Source organism: Talpa europaea (genome assembly GCF_964194135.1).
Source record: "Talpa europaea genome assembly, chromosome: 8".
In the NCBI taxonomy this organism is placed as follows: domain Eukaryota; kingdom Metazoa; phylum Chordata; class Mammalia; order Eulipotyphla; family Talpidae; genus Talpa; species Talpa europaea.
The window spans coordinates 33,974,574-33,990,059 of NC_140075.1; the positions used below are offsets into that span (position 1 = coordinate 33,974,574).

The 15,486-nt window shown below is 47.6% G+C and overlaps 2 protein-coding genes across 2 annotated transcripts; one reads left to right on the plus strand and one right to left on the minus strand.

The window, feature by feature from the left end:
- The first annotated feature begins 8,295 nt into the window (after positions 1–8,295).
- Positions 8,296–9,856, plus strand: SERF2 (small EDRK-rich factor 2). The gene is made up of 3 exons (XM_084239730.1): positions 8,296–8,350; positions 8,930–9,038; positions 9,661–9,856. The coding sequence occupies exons 1-3, from the start codon at positions 8,344–8,346 to the stop codon at positions 9,722–9,724; spliced, it is 180 nt and encodes a 59-aa protein (XP_084095856.1). The 5' UTR covers positions 8,296–8,343; the 3' UTR covers positions 9,725–9,856.
- Positions 9,857–10,921: 1,065 nt separating this feature from the next.
- On the minus strand, positions 10,922–15,235 carry SERINC4 (serine incorporator 4; the record flags this gene model as incomplete). The annotated part of the gene is made up of 12 exons (XM_084240143.1): positions 10,922–11,108; positions 11,299–11,452; positions 11,590–11,635; positions 12,055–12,127; positions 12,526–12,652; positions 12,757–12,852; positions 13,024–13,235; positions 13,493–13,586; positions 13,709–13,788; positions 14,186–14,364; positions 14,531–14,683; positions 15,146–15,235. The coding sequence occupies 12 exons, from the start codon at positions 15,233–15,235 to the stop codon at positions 10,922–10,924; spliced, it is 1,491 nt and encodes a 496-aa protein (XP_084096269.1).
- Positions 15,236–15,486: the final 251 nt, after the last annotated feature.

Sequence of the window (15,486 nt, forward strand, 5' to 3'; positions counted from 1 at the left end):
GCTGCAGATAGCTTCATAAGTTGTGTCTTAACCCCTTGCGCCACCAGGGAGGCCCTAGAGACAAGTTTAATAATGATTGTAATTATAAAGTGATGATGAGTACAAAATTATATTTTGGTATCTAAATTGTCATGTGTAATAAAAACACTCAATTTTTCTGTTGGTAAGAACACAGGTATTAACAGTATTTGTGGTTTACCATCTATATTCATAATTGAAGAAAAAGCTAAATTTCTGTTAGCAGTTAATAATGATGTACATTTTTTCCCTTCCAAGTTCACAGATTCCTTGAACTTTATGGTCTGCAGATCCAGGTTTAGAACCTCCTTGTGACCTTAAGCAAGCAACTAAACTTCTCTAAGATTCAGTTTTCCCACAAATTCTTAGTGTTGGACACATTCTTTTTTTTTTTAAAGATTTATTTATTTATGCATACCAGAGCTGGGATGCAGGCAAGAGGTGGGGGAGGGGGAGGATTCACCAGAGACAGAGTGGAGAGCAGAACAGGCAGATCCACTGAGATACACTGCTGAGGGAAGCAGTGGGTGAGACAGAAGAGGTCTGCTGCACCATGTGGGTCACCTCCCTGACTGGGAATCGAACTCTTGCTGCAGTGGCTGTGGATTGATTCATAGTGCTGAGACTTAGCCCCTTATGACACCTGGGAGGCCCCTGGACAAATTCTTAACTTATTCACTCACATTTCTCAGCAATTATTTCATACCATTTTCACATCTCATCTTCCTTATTACCACATGCTTTGGACCTGGGGATATTGTCCATGATATTTAGATATTTGGATATGGGGATATTTCTTTCCTTCTTACCAGAGTTAGTGGGGCCTGTGGCTCTGGAGTGTCACTCTCACTCAAGTGTTCACTTTGTTGGGAGTCACATCGCCCCTCAAGGATGATGCTGCTATAATAAGGGCATATTTTTATTTTTTAAAATTTATTTATTTATGCATACAAGAGCTGGGATACAGGCCAGAGGTGCAGGGGCAGGGGGTGGTTTGAGAGGATTCACCAGAGACAGAGTGGGGAGCAGAACAGGCAGACTGACTGAAACACACTGCTGAGGGGAGCAGCAGGCGAGACAGGAGAGATCTGCCGCACCATGTGGGTAGCTCCCTAGCTGGGGATCGAACTTGTGCTGCAGAAGCTGCAGATAGCTTCATAGTGCTGTGCTTAACCCCTTGCACCACCAGGGAGGCCCAATAAGGGAATATTTTAATAGATGACTCCAGCACAATAATTTAAAACACTTGAGAAAAGGGCCTCCCCGGTGGCGTGGCGCAGCGGTTGAGTGCTGGGTTGTGAAGCTGCCTGCAGCCTCTGCAGCGCCGGTTCAATCCCCAACTGCTCCCCGGCCACCACAGGAGGGTCCCACATGGCGCGCAGACCTCTCCTGCCGCCCGCTGCTCCCCTCAGCAGTGTACTTCGGTCCTTCTGCCTGCTCTGCTCCCTGCTCTGGCTCTGGTGAATTCTCTCACCCTCCCGCGCTTCTGACTGTACCCAGTGCTTGTATAAATAAATAAATAAATCTTTTTTAAAAATTTAAAAAATTAAATTAAAAAAATAAAACACTTGAGAATAGCGGGAGGAGGGCCACGCATATTTTCCAGTAGGAGAGCAGAATACTAGTAGTCTGGACTGCTATGCATTAGCTCCTTGCCTCTGAACTTCTGCTCAAAGTGTTGAAGGAGAAGTAGCAAGAGGACTTGAAGGCAACAGATAAATAGATTGCTACAGGAGAGAGGGTTGACAGGATTTTGTTAATAGCTGGGGGTTTTAGTAAGCAGGAAGTGAGAAGGAGTAGAGAGAATTGGAATCGAGAGGGTTTGGTGACTATCAGGGAAATTTGCTTTATTCCGCTGGTGTCTTTCAAAGGAGAGAGGAGAGAAATGGGGGCTCCCTGATGGCCTAGCAATTAAGTCTCAGCTCTGTCACCCTATCACCTCAGTAGCCTGTGTTCAATCCCAGCCAGGAAGCTAATGCACATGGTACAGCAGACATCTCCTGTCTTGCCTGTTGCTCCCCTTAGCAGTGTATTTCAGTTGATCCACCTGTTCTGCTCCCCACTCTGTCTGTGGTGAATCTTCTCACCACCCACCCCGCTGGCCTACACCCCAGTTTTTTGTGCATAAATAAATAAAAATAAATCTTAAAAAAAAAAGGAGAGAGAACTTATGAATGTCTATGGCAAATGTCAGCTGAACCAAGGGAAAAGCAGAGGTATTTGGAAGGAAGTGCAGCTCAGAGCCCCTGACTTTGCTCATGATATATTCACAGATGTATGTAGGACAGGTAGGAGGTGTTCTGTGGAGACAGAGCTCTTCAGGAGCATAGGTATTCAGTAATGAATGCTATCACCAGTCCAGGAAAAGCCCAAAGTGAAAAGGGAAAGTGTTTTAGCTCCTCTTCTCAGGCATTTTCTTTTCTTTTTAAAAATATTTATTTATTGGGCCTCCCCTGGTGGCGCAGTGGTTGAGCGCTGGGCTGCGAGGCTGCCCTCAGCCTCTGCAGCCCCGGTTCGTTCCCCGGCCGCCGGGCGAGGGTCCCACAAAAAAAAAAAATAAAAAAAATAAAGGGATTAAAAATATTTATTTATTTATGCATACAGGGTACAGGCCAGAGGTGTGGTGGTGATGGTGGTGGTGGTGATGGTGAGAGGATTCACCAGAGACAGAGTGGGGAACAGAACAGGTAGACTGACTGAGGGGAGTAGTGGGCAAGACAGGAGAGGTCTGCTGCACCATGTGGGTCAGCTCCCTGGCCTGGGCGAACTCATGCTGCAGTGGTTGCTAATAGCTTCATAGTGCTGAGACTTAACCCCTTGAGCCACCAGGGAGGCTCTCCCCCTCCAAATGTAATAATTATCTTTTTTAGTTTTTTCACTTATTTATCTATGTTCTCATTATCATTCATTTTCATACTCCCTTCTGGAAGTACAAATACTCTCTTTAAAAACTATCAAATAATTGATCAGTTTTTTCAGTTTCCTGTTTTTAACTTAAATGTATACATCCAGAGCCTTTCATCCTCCTACTCCAATCTGAAATGGTAGCTTCCTTGGACTGCTGCAGAGCTACCATTCTGGGATCTCCCTTCATTAGCAACCGGGGGATTTTCTTCACTTATCTTCTATGTTGTATGTTCTTTTCCCTGTATCTTATGATTTGGTTTGCTCCCTAATTTTGGTGTAATACATATCTGATAGCTTCCTGAAAAGGCGCAATGTAGCTAAGTCCTCTGAAACTTTGTATTAAGGCTAGGTAGAAAAGTCAAGGTTGTCTGCCCTCATATACATCCCACTGGTATATATATATATATATATATATATACACACACACACACACACTCTCACACACACACACTCTCCAGACCCATCTCCCCACAAGGATAAACAACTGACCCATCAAAGTCATCTTGGGATTTGAAGCTAAATGGAGAGATTCAGAGTCTCTCTTGGACAAGCTATAATATGTGAGGGCAGGTAACACTGGTGGCCATTTCCTATCATGACAAGGGATCTAGATCTGAGAAAGCAAAGCAAAGATAGGAGACATACTGGTTTTAGTTTTCCCTACCATCATTCCCAGTCCAGCCCATCCCCCCCGCGGTTGATTATATAAGAGAACAAATTTCCCCTTTTACTCAAATCAGTCTGAACTGAATTTCAGTTGTCTGTTACCAAATGAGGCCTAGCATCCTGGATGTCCGTGATAGCTTCCTGATTGATCTTCCCAGTTCCATTTATACACTTTAATTCATTTTCCTCCAACAGAGTGATCTCTTCAAAATGTACATCCTGCTGATGAAGAGCACAGCCTGGGGTTGATTCTTAGCCACACCCTTTATTATCCAAGTTTCCTTGGGAAAGTTATTTAACTTGTCTGTGCCAAGATTTCTAAATCACACAAAAGGTCATTGTGAAGATAAAATAAGAAAATTACACTGAATGTATTTAATAAGCACACAGAGGGCCTCCCTGGTGGCGCAGCGGTTGAGCGCTGGGTTGCGAAGCTGCCCGCAGCCTCTGCGGCGCCGGTTCGATCCCCAGCTGCTCCCTGGCCACCAGAGGAGGGTCCCACATGGCGCGCAGACCTCTCCTGCCGCCCGCTGCTCCCCTCAGCAGTGTACTTCGGTCCTTCTGCCTGCTCTGCTCTCCGCTCTGGCTCTGGTGAATTCTCTCACCCTCCGGTGCTTCTGACTGTACCCAGTGCTTGTATAAATAAATAAAAATAAATCTTTAAAAAAAAAATAAGCACACAGAGCCAGTAATAAGCTAGTGACTTGCCTCTTATCTATCTGCTAACCATGTAGCTCTTCATGGGATGACCTAAGGGAGCAGGACTTAGGGTCTTCACACATGCTGTTTCCTCTCCTGAAATGTTGTCCCTGTCCCTCCTCTCATCACCAGAGTAACTGCTCATCCTTTTGCCTTAGTTCAGTTGTCACTTGCTTCACCTTTCCAATCAAAATTAGAGTCTAAGTTATACTCCCTTCATAGAACCATCAATACTAGGTTTCATCCCAGCACAGGTAGAATTGTTTATATAATCTTCATTCAGATTACAACTGTTTTGATCGGTAGGTACTTAATGCTGTATACACAGTTAAATATTTTGAATATCATCCTTGCGTAGAATCTTTTCCTTCAAAGCAATTATCACAGTCAATTTGCATATACATATATAGATACACACAGAAATACATATGTAGGTAGCAAACACACATGTATTCTGTTATATTAGGCATTATGTATACAGTGATGAGTGATGAATAACATACCTATGTCTATATCTGTATCTTATCTCCATATTGGATCCTTAATACAATAGCTGGCACACAGTTGGTACACAGCACAATGCATATTTGTTCAAAGAATGAATTTTTTGACAACTCCTGGAAAACTAGACTGCAAGTGTGGCAATAGTCTAGGCTCTGACAGGATTGGAAATAGACTCTTGTGCATGGGGATAGAATGGAATAAGTTATAAGGGGATGGTGAGAGGGTGATTCCATTCACTCACTCACCTGAACTGATGCAGTTAATAGGGAGGAAGAAGGTGCCAAAAAAGAATTTGCTTCTTTATCCTACATGATTTCACTTATCACTGGATAGTTTTTTTTTTTTCCCCATGGGGCTGGTTCTGTGTTCTCTCCCTGATTCCATGTTGGACAGAATTACATAAGGATGTGAATACCAAAAGGGAGGGATCATTAAGGGCCATCTCAGATACTAGCTAATGCAGGGGAGTTAGAAGAAGTTGAAGAAGAGAAGTTTTAGGACTTGAAGAAGGGAGATGAAGGAGACATTAACTGGATGCTTATGATGGGCCGACTCCTTTCAATCCAGTAATCTTTATTAATCTTTTCCACAACATATTAAGGAATAGAAGCAAAGAAAAATAAGTGTACAAAATCAAATGCAGTTAATACCAGAGTCAGGATTTGTACATCGTTATGTGTGCCACCAAGGCTGAACTATTACATTTAGGGCTATGTGCTCCTGGTACAGTAATTTGTTAGTATAGAGAAACAACATTAAATAAAATTGGAAGTATAAAAATTAAATGCTTTTCAATCATCTGACTATGGGAAGAGAAAGATAAAGTTTGGAAGATTTATGCTTTGTAATGTAACACTTGTTTATGTCTCTTTTTTCCAATAATGACTTTTATTGCATCTTAAAAATATATCACAGATAGGTCTGAAGAATCATCCAGTATCTTGCTATTTATATAGCTGGACAATTTAAATCTTATTCATCAGCCTGCTGAACTGTTTCTTTTTCAGAAACAGATACTATACAAAAATTTCCTGATATCCTTGTTTTTAACTGTTGTAGCTTGCTGAGTCAAAGCAACTGAATTTGATACAAGTGCAATGTTCTTTTTTTTTTTTTTTTGCAGAGAAGAACAGAGGTGTAGGCCAGAGGTAAGGATGGTGAGAGGATTAACCAGAGAGAGAGTGGGGAGCAGAACAGGTGGATCTACTGAAATACACCGCTAAAGGAAACAGCCAGGGAGACAGGAGAGGTCTGCTCTGCCATATGTGGGCTAGCTCTGGGATAGAACTCAGGCCTCAGGCCATATAGGTGATAGTGCTGAGACTTAACCCCCAGGCCACCAAGGAGGCCCCCAGTGCAAAATCATTTCCTTCAAGAATTAATTCATCTTCCCAGGCCTAAGATATTATACAAGTAACATCTGGCCTCATCAGAATCCTGTCAGTCTATTTTTTGCCCAAGAAATTTTGGATTTCAACAAGAGACCCATTCTTAATAACATTGAGGGGGAAGTGAGCATACACAGACCTCATCTTGTAACTGAAGCCCAGTGTATCACCCTTGATCATCATCTATGACTACAGATAGTGCAAACACTAGGCAGTTCCTTTCTATTTCCCCACTATTTGTCAACCCTGAGCCTCTTCTTTTCCTTTCCAATTAGACTAAGTTTGACATTGATGGGACTGAAGTCTCTCTGCAGGGTGTCCCTGGGGCACTGCACAATAACTGTACCTCTCTTCAGGGAGATGTCCATATTTCCTGGAATGTCACAGTCTGCTGAGAATGGACTTCGTTCTTTTAGTAGATGCATCAAATTGCTACTTCTCTCTCCCTTTTTTTGTTCTAAAGCCTTACTTTCTATTTATTTATTTATATAGGAACTGGAGTACAGGTCAGAAGCACGGGAGGGTGAGAGAATTCACCAGAGACAGAGCAGGGAGCAGAACAGGCAAAGGACCAAAAACACTGCTGAGGGGAGCAGCGGGCAAGACAGGAGAGGTCTACTGCCCCATGTGGGTATCTCCCTGGCGAGGCCGGGAATTGAACCTGATCTGCAGAGGCTGCAGACAGCTTCACAGCGCTGTGCTCACCAGGGAGACCTGCTACTTCTCTTTTTTAAGAGTGCAAGCCCCAGGTTCAGCACCTCTGACAATATATTTTTGGTAGGATTTAATAATATATTTCACTTCAATTGTAATTATTTTTATAGTTGTTTTCTGTTTGTGGGCAAGTGACACTGATGTTAAATTTACCAAAGGAACAATGAAGTTTGAGTTATAGCCTTTAAGAATGAACCAAAAACTTTAAGGAATAAACAGTTCAGGTGATACTTAGGTATGGCAAAATTCGAAATGGTGGTACTGACTGAGGTTCTGTTGCCTTTTTATCTGCTCTATGTTGAGGGGGAAGCCAGTTTGCAGCTCAGCCTTAATTTGGTTCTGCTGTGGAACTAAGATGGAGAGAACCAGAGGTTAAAATTTACAACCAAACCTTTCTTTTATGATATTTCCTATGCATTTCCCTTTTTCCTAACGAATTCCTCAGGACTGGTGAGGAGTCTTGTAGACAGAAGGGAATAAATATAAACTTAATCGAAACGTTGGCTTTCGGCCTGATTCAATTATGTCTTACAAATAACCAGGTGTGGCTGATGAGAGAGAGAGAAAGAGAGAGAGAGAGAGAGTGTGTGTGTGTAGGGGGTGGTGGTGGGAGTGGGGATGTGGGTGTGGAGGGAACCACCAGAGGGAGAAATGAGCAGGGTATGTACATTTCCGAATCTCACAGTGTGATCCAACTCTGTAGTCTGTGATTTTGGGGTCCACCAATACTTGCAAACTACAGTGCCTTGACACTGAAAGTTCCCGTGCGGAAATGAGTAGGGCAAAGTTTTAGGACGTATCGGATGTGGCTGCAAATTTCTATACTGGTCGGGTTTATGGTTGGTGGGGAGTTTCTGAAATTCCATGATTTTAAGAGATGTAAACAGGTCAACTGTCAAATAGGTGGTTCGGCTGTGTGTGTGTTGCGGGGCGGGGGGGGGGTCCTAAATAACCAGGGCCAAGTTCAGTCCCAGAGTCCTGATACTACTAGAGCCCTGAACCATCACAGCCCCAGCGCACCCGCGCCCTCTATCCCCCAGCGCTTCCTTTCGGCGAGTTTGTAAACGTCCTGAACAGCGGCCGCACGTCATTCAGTCGGGTCACGTGACCCGGCCCGCCCGAGCGCCACATCGCCAGCCGCACCCCTCCACCCCCACCCTGCCCACGTGACCCGGCCTACTTTCTCCCGGGGCGACCCAAGCCTCTCTCGGGAAGCCCCGCCCCACGCAGCGCGCTAAACCGGCGAGCCCCGCCCCTCCTCCGCTCGGGTTCGAGCGCCGCCCGCGGCCCCACGTGTTTCTCCCTGCCCAATGGGAGCCGGCTCCCGGGCGCGCAGGGGCGGGGCGTCCAGGACGGCCTCGTTACGCTGCAAGAAAGGGGCGGGGCCTTCAACGTCGGCCTGAACGAGGGGACGCAACGGAGGCAGGCCGGAGCCGCTGCCGTCGCCATGACCCGTGAGCACCGAGACCCCCTCCTCTTGCCCTTTTCTCTGTGGCCACGCTAAACTCGGCCGCCGATGCCGGCGCTGACTTTCTCGCGCTTCCCCGGCGAGGCCTTTCTCTGGGAGCGCTCTTCAGCGACCCTCACTCTCGGAGCCGGAAATCGGCTCCTCACCCGCCGCCACTTCGGGGGACCCTCCCTCCCCGGGCCCGGCGGGGGCCCTCCCCGGCGCGGGGCGAGCGCGCCGTGGGGGGCCCAGAAACCCCTGTCCCGAATCCCAGCCCATCCCCCACAGAGACCCAGATCCTCCACGGACACCACCACTTCTTGTCTGGGCCCCCACGCCATCCCCACGCGCGAAACAAGCCTCCAGAAGGTTCCTCGGGGCCGTTCTCTCGCCATCCCCCAGTTTGACCTGTCCCGTGGCGGCTCCCGCCCCCCTCCCCGTCGCGGACCGCAGCCTGGGCTCCACAGGGGCCGGTGTCGGGGCCCCGGGAATGAAGTGTGGGACCCTGCTGGCCTTCGGCGAGGGAGGAGGGCCGCGGACGTGTGGCCGGAGGCCCCGCGTCTCACCTTAAACCGTCTTTCTTTAGGCGGTAACCAACGCGAGCTCGCCCGCCAGAAGAATATGAAAAAGCAGAGCGACTCCGTTAAGGGAAAGCGCCGAGATGACGGGCTATCTGCTGCCGCCCGCAAGCAGAGGTAGCCCCAGGGAGGGGTGGGCTGGGAGGGGAGGGACGAGACCTGGGTTAGACCTAGGTTTGTACCAGGAAAGCGCTACCTCAGGACTTGCATCTGGACTAGTTGTGAGGGGCAGAGGGCTTTGCTTCCTCTAGGGTTTTATTTCCTCCCCGCCCTCCAGATTGAGCTCAATCTTACAGGAAGGGACTGGGGAGGGTGCCTGCCCACGGTCCGGTTTTTGGGCGCCCTGGGCCTGACCTTAAGGGCAAGGGCAGGGAGCTTCACATTTCAAGTGCAGTAGTGGTTATGACAGCCCGGAACTTTTGGCCCTCCTTGCTGTTGTTTTTCCTCCCTTCTCCCAGCCTTCTCACTGGCGTGGCTGGGTGTGGTACTCAGCACAGAATAGAGAGCCTTGGGCCAGTGTGACCAGACTTCTGACCCCTTGGGCAACGGCCGGATAGAGACTGATTGCCTTTTGAGTCTCAGCTCTCTTCCTCTTGTTCTCCTAGGGTGGGAATACAGCAACCACACGCTGAACTTTGTCCCATCCACTTCCATCTTATCCCTTGTGCCCTTCATCCCCCTGCATCTTGTCCTTTTTGCCCTCTGGTACCTCCCAGTGCCCCATCATCTCTACCCCCAGGGACTCGGAGATCATGCAGCAGAAGCAGAAAAAGGCAAACGAGAAGAAGGAGGAACCCAAGTAGCTTTGTGGCTTCGTGTCCAACCCTCTTGCCCTTCGCCTGTGTGCCTGGAGCCAGTCCCACCACGCTCGCCTTTCCTCCTGTAGTGCTCACAGGCCCCACCACCGATGGCATTCCCTTTGCCCCGAGTCTGCAGTGGGTCCCTTTTGTGCTTCCTTCCCCTCAGGTAGCCTCTCCCCCCCTGGGCAACTCCTGGGGGTGAGGGGGGGGCTACCCCTTCCCAGTGTTTTTTATTCCTGTGGGGCTCACCCCGAAGTATTAAAAGTAGCTTTGTAATTCCTTGAGCGCCTGGTTTGACTGGGGACTTGGGGGGGTGGGGTGGAGGAATGGCTGCCCTTTCCCACCAAAAGGTGAGAGATCTTTAGCTATTCTAAAAGGTTGTGGGTATGTAGACTAAACAGAATATCACAGAAAAATCCTTTATTATACTAGGACAAATAGCAACTCTGGATATGTTGTAGAGGGATCCCCTAAGGATAGGGAATTCTTTTTTGTGATTTTTGTCTGCCACCCAGACCTTTAAGGCCTAAGAGGGAGGGCTCCAAAACCTACTCTAAGCCCCTCTTCTTTGTTCTTCCTCAGTTTGTTCGCCTGCTTGAAAGTTGGCCCAAAATCCTGCTGCTCACGGACTTCCCATGTCTAGCTATTCTCAAGCGTTTACATTCTCTTCTGTCATTCCTCATGGAATGAGGGTGGTTTTTGTCTTCCCATTTCATTTGGCCTCAAGATAAGGATTGAAACCTAGGGTAGGCGCTCTGCTCCTTTCTTCCCGTGTCCTGGTTCCGGGCGGCTTATATCCCTGTGCCCAGAGCTGAACTGCTTATTTTCCTTTAACCGCTAAGGGCAGAGCCAACTAAGTTTTCAGTCCCTGTTGGTCTTTCCCTGTTCCCACGTCCACCACACAAGCCAGGAAAGTGCTGGTGCCACATTGTCTGCTGGGATCAGCAGTGGTTCCTGAGCTGCTGACTTGGGGGTAAGGCTCTTGCGCTGGGATGAAAACTTAATGGTAGCTCAAGGGATTCAGAAAGTCTGCCCAGGATATTAGATTATGTATGGCCACTTCTTCCATTTCAGACATAGTAATGACTTCAGCCAAAAGGGGGATAACACCCATTGTCCTTGAGGTAACATAGGGGTGTAACATAGGGGGATAACCTCAGGGGAGCGCTAGTTGCTAACAGAACCTGGTGTGGATATCTGTTATCTGGCAATACCGATTCGATGTCGCCTAAAGATAGGCCCGGGGACCTCGGTGGGTGACCAACAGAGTGGTGTCAGTAGCAATCCCAGATAGAGGAGTACACAGGCCCAGCATGAGGCAACCTTGACCCAGAAGGTAGTCCAGTTACCCATGGTGAAGGTCTTTTCCAGTTCTGCCCCCTGATAGCTGTGAAACCAAAGTCTCTGGTTAGAGAATATTCAGGACCTTGGCTTTTAGGTTCTGTCCTACCTCCCCACCAAAGATTATGGCAGATCCATGTGTGGCTCCTGAGAACCCTTAGGAATGGCTTTGAATTGCTCTTCCCCTAAAAGGGCTAGGTTTTCAGGAGTGTGTCCTATGTTCACCTCCATCCTACCTGAACCAGTTGGTAAGGGTAACCATGACGTAGAGTGATGCAAGGAAGAAGACGAAGTGGAAGGCAGAATAGCTGTAGGACAGATGCTGAGCTTGCACTGGAGGAGCTGGAGAAGTCTCTTGGTCATTTGGCCTGGCAACCCCAGCCCTTTGTTCTGGAGTAAGGGAAGAGCTGCTTTGAGCTCTGCTGCTTAAACTTCTTCCTTTCCCCAGCTTTTGTGAAGGTACTTGAACGCTCTTTGACACTCTACACAAATCTATCCTTTCTTATGAATTCTCACATGACACTCACCTTCTGGCTCAGCTGTTTGGGGGCAGCAGAAAAAGAGTAAGGGTTTCTGTAAAACAAAAAGCAGTGTGTTTTGGAATGACTTTTAAAATGTGAGGGTATTAATACAGGAAAGTCGTCGTCTTTGAAAAGATTAATCCGATGTAAACAGTGGAGGCACACCTGGGTTCAAATTCTAGCTTCAGCATATAACTGGTTATGGGAACTTTGGTAAGATGTTTAATCTTCTGTGCCTCAGTTTCTCCATTTGTAAAATGGAGCAAATACCTACCTCACAGGGTTGTTGTGAGGATTACATTAAATGAGATTATGTATGTAAAGTAGCACAGTGCCTAGCACATTGTGGGTACTCAATAAAAGGTAACAGTTAGAATCTGAACATTCTGGGTAGAGGTTGGTAGGATGTATATGTGTGTATGTCTGTGTGTGGGGGGGAGGGGTATCGGGATATGAGCTGTCCATTCTCACCTGGAACTCATAGCTGTAAACCTTGATTATCCACAAGGGTCCAAATACCTCAGCCAGGTAAGAAGCCTCATTGCTGAGAAAGAAGAGACAGTTCTCAGTGTGGTCCAGTGAAATAGCAGGAGGTATTGCCCAAGGACATTTACTGCTAGTTGGTCCATACTGATAAATCACAGGATGGTACTGTACCTCCAGATCCCTTTCCCCCCAAAGATTTAAAAATCTTTTCACGTGAGGGCTGGAAAGTATTTGCAAGTTATTTTCAATCTCTAGTCATTCACCCTGCCCCCTTCATCTCATACAGATCATCTGACAAGTGCTATTCTTAGAAATTGTTTCTGTGGGGAGCTTTCCTTACTCTAGTCTTGCTCTATAGTTTAGATAAACCATGGTCCCAGACATTCTTCTGATCATCTCTCCATGCCATGGGCATCTTCCCTGTTCTCACACCTCTTACTTGACACCTTTACGCACCAAGCAAAGAGCACACAAGCATATGTGATGCCAGCACTCAGCATTGCCAAAGAAGTATCTGGTGTTTGGGGTTCCTTTTTACTTGGGCCAGGCAGGCACATGGTATGATTCTGTCCTTGAAGGGTTACTGAGAAGGGGCAACAGAAGAGAAGGGACATAAGAACAGAGAGCTAGGTATTTCACAGAAGCGTAAAAAGGTTTTAGCACGAGAAGTCCAAGTCCTATTCTTACCACTCTCTGGAGGACGGCTGGACAGTGCAGAGAAGGTCAGATACATGATATAGCAGCTGATGATAGAGGCTTGTAGAAGGCCAGAGTGGGGCTGCTCTGGGGAGAATGGGGATCACTGCTTTAATCTACAGGATAATCATTTCCTCTTACCCGCACTTTGGATTTCCCACCCCTTGGGGAAGGCAGAGGATTTCGAATGGGGAGGCTAAGGCAATTTGCTATACTACAAGGCTCCCAAGTCTGAAATGTGGCAAGGCATGTACCCACTGAGGCGGATGCAGGGAGCAATGGAGAGAAAGGAAATGAGGCCACAGAAGCAAAGGTGCAGACTAAGCAGCATCTTGTTGAGCAGGCAGCCAGCTGGGTGTGTGTAATGTTGGAACAGGAGCAGAGCTGCCATAACTGCCATGCCGTAGAATCCAAGGGTGGCCAACAGCACAGCTAGGAACCAGCGCCAGTCATGGGCTGCACCTGTCTGCCTGGAGGGGGGAGGGACGAGGAGGAGGCAGGCTATGGCTTGGGGCCTCAACTCTACCCATTACCAACTATTCCCCTTTCAAGACTGGTGTGACTAGCCATCCAGTCTGGCTCACAGTCATATTTCTGAGCATTTTGATACTGCTCAGTGGGAAGTGATGAGACCACTGAACTGTCATGTCCTTTACCCAGTCCCACTGGGTCTAGTAATATCAGACAACTGTCCCAGAAGGAGCCTTCAGGGTTATTTGCAGCTTACCAGTTTTTGTTCCAGGAATGGGCAAAGGCTGTGATAAGCACCAACTGCAGCAGGATGAATGTGAATCCTCCACAGACGCCGATGTAATGCCAAGCTGCAAGTGGGGCACGAGTGGGAAAATGTAGGCAGTCACATCTCTCCTTCTGGTCCTCTTTGTACCTTTTTATCTTAAAGTCTTTTAGTTTACTCCTGATGAGAGTGAGATTTGGGAGGTACCTGGGAAGAGAGTCTCATCGGGGATGCAGAAGGCAACAGCACAGAGACCTAGCAGGAACAGCAGCTTGGGGATCCAAAAGCTGGTTAGGAGGGAAAGAGAAAACCAGATTCTGGAGAAAAGCAAAGGACAATGAACAGTGCCTATAGAGGACAACAAAGAAGAAAGCAAAACTATAGGGAAGGGAGGACAAAGGGAAAGACCGCTATCTATCCCCAGTCTAACTCTGACACCTAACAAACACCTGGACAATGTTTTAACACTTTATTAAGGGTTCGCATGTAATAACGCCATGTTCTCTCCATTTTAGAAACAGAAGCTCAGTAAGGATAAGTATGTGGCTCACAGTCACACAACTACAGTGAAAGTAGGGACTTAAACCGGTTCTCTTTTTATAGTGCCATTTATCTCAATTTTGTTTACTCAGCTTATGCCTATTTCCCTCTCCTGTCCTCTCCCCACCTAGAGTACACACAAACCTATTGTGCAGCTGTGCCCGCAGGCTGGTGGGAGAGTGGAGGTGGACCAGCATCACAGCTTGCAGCAGGTGGAAAGTTGCAGTTCCTGCACATATTCGGTAAACAGCCCCAGAGCCACTGAGCACAGGGCAATGGGAGTCACCAAACAGAAGGGCACACAGTCCTGAGGGCATCTGGATCTGGAGGGGAGTGTGAGAAATGGTAGGGCAACTCGTCATGCTTACAGAGGTACCTACTTCATGGGTTTGTCCGCTCTTACGCCCCTGGCCCCAATGTGAATCTCTTCTATCTCAGGGTTTCTCCTTTGATCTTTACCACATTGCAAGCTGGCTGCTTCCCACTTACCCCGTGTGTCTTGCCCCAGACCCTTTCCACTATGGTCCTTGATAGCAGGAGGCAACACACTGCTGAGGCCCCCACGTGGAGGAGGATGTAGAACAGGCGGCTACAAGTGGACTCAGTGAGACGCGGCCACCTAGAATGGCAGCAGCAGGACACCTGAGGGTAGAGCAGATGCAGGACAACAAGGTGATTTGCTGAGGAAAGGCTTACGTAAACGTATGGGTGAGGTGAACCCATGAGGTTGAATTCCAAAATTTCCCCTTCCCTTTCTTCTTTTACTCAAATTCTCAGAATGTCTGGTCCGAAGCTATTTTGACTTGCCTTCCACTAAAACAAAGTAGAGTTTTCATCATAAGAGGTTACCTGCAGGCTTCAACAGAACTTCCTGAGAGCCTCCTTTACACCTGGCCCCTAACCTTCCCCTAAACCTAATACTGGGACTGGGGACATGTAAGAAGTTTAAGCAGCAGAAACCCGTGGGAGGAGAGAAGAAAGGCCTATCACCTTTATTGGCTCTGAGGGGTTTTCCTTCCCAGTTTTGGCCACCATTCCCTTCTTAGTTTTCAGACAGCTGTTGCCCTATGGAGCTGTTAGGCCTTGCCGGGATACCCCTCTCACCTGATAGAAGGTGATACTTCTGACTTTGTTGCGTTGCTGTGCCAAAGGGAGGGAGATGCTGGGGCCTGTAACGACCTTTGCACCCACCATCCTTGTCACAGGGATTGGGCCCAAGTTCACCAGATGGAAGGTAGATGAGAAAGTAGCAGGTTTCTTCTGTCAGCCCATTAGGCAGCTGCTCTGCTGGGGCTGGTCACCCAGTGTTAGCAGAATGGGGAAAGTACACCAGACATAAGGAAGTGGTAAATGCAAATGTCCCTGCGAAACTACTCTTCCCACAGAGCCACCTAGCCACTCAAGCGTGCTCTCCAGATTAGAAAGCTGTTTCATCATCTGGCCTC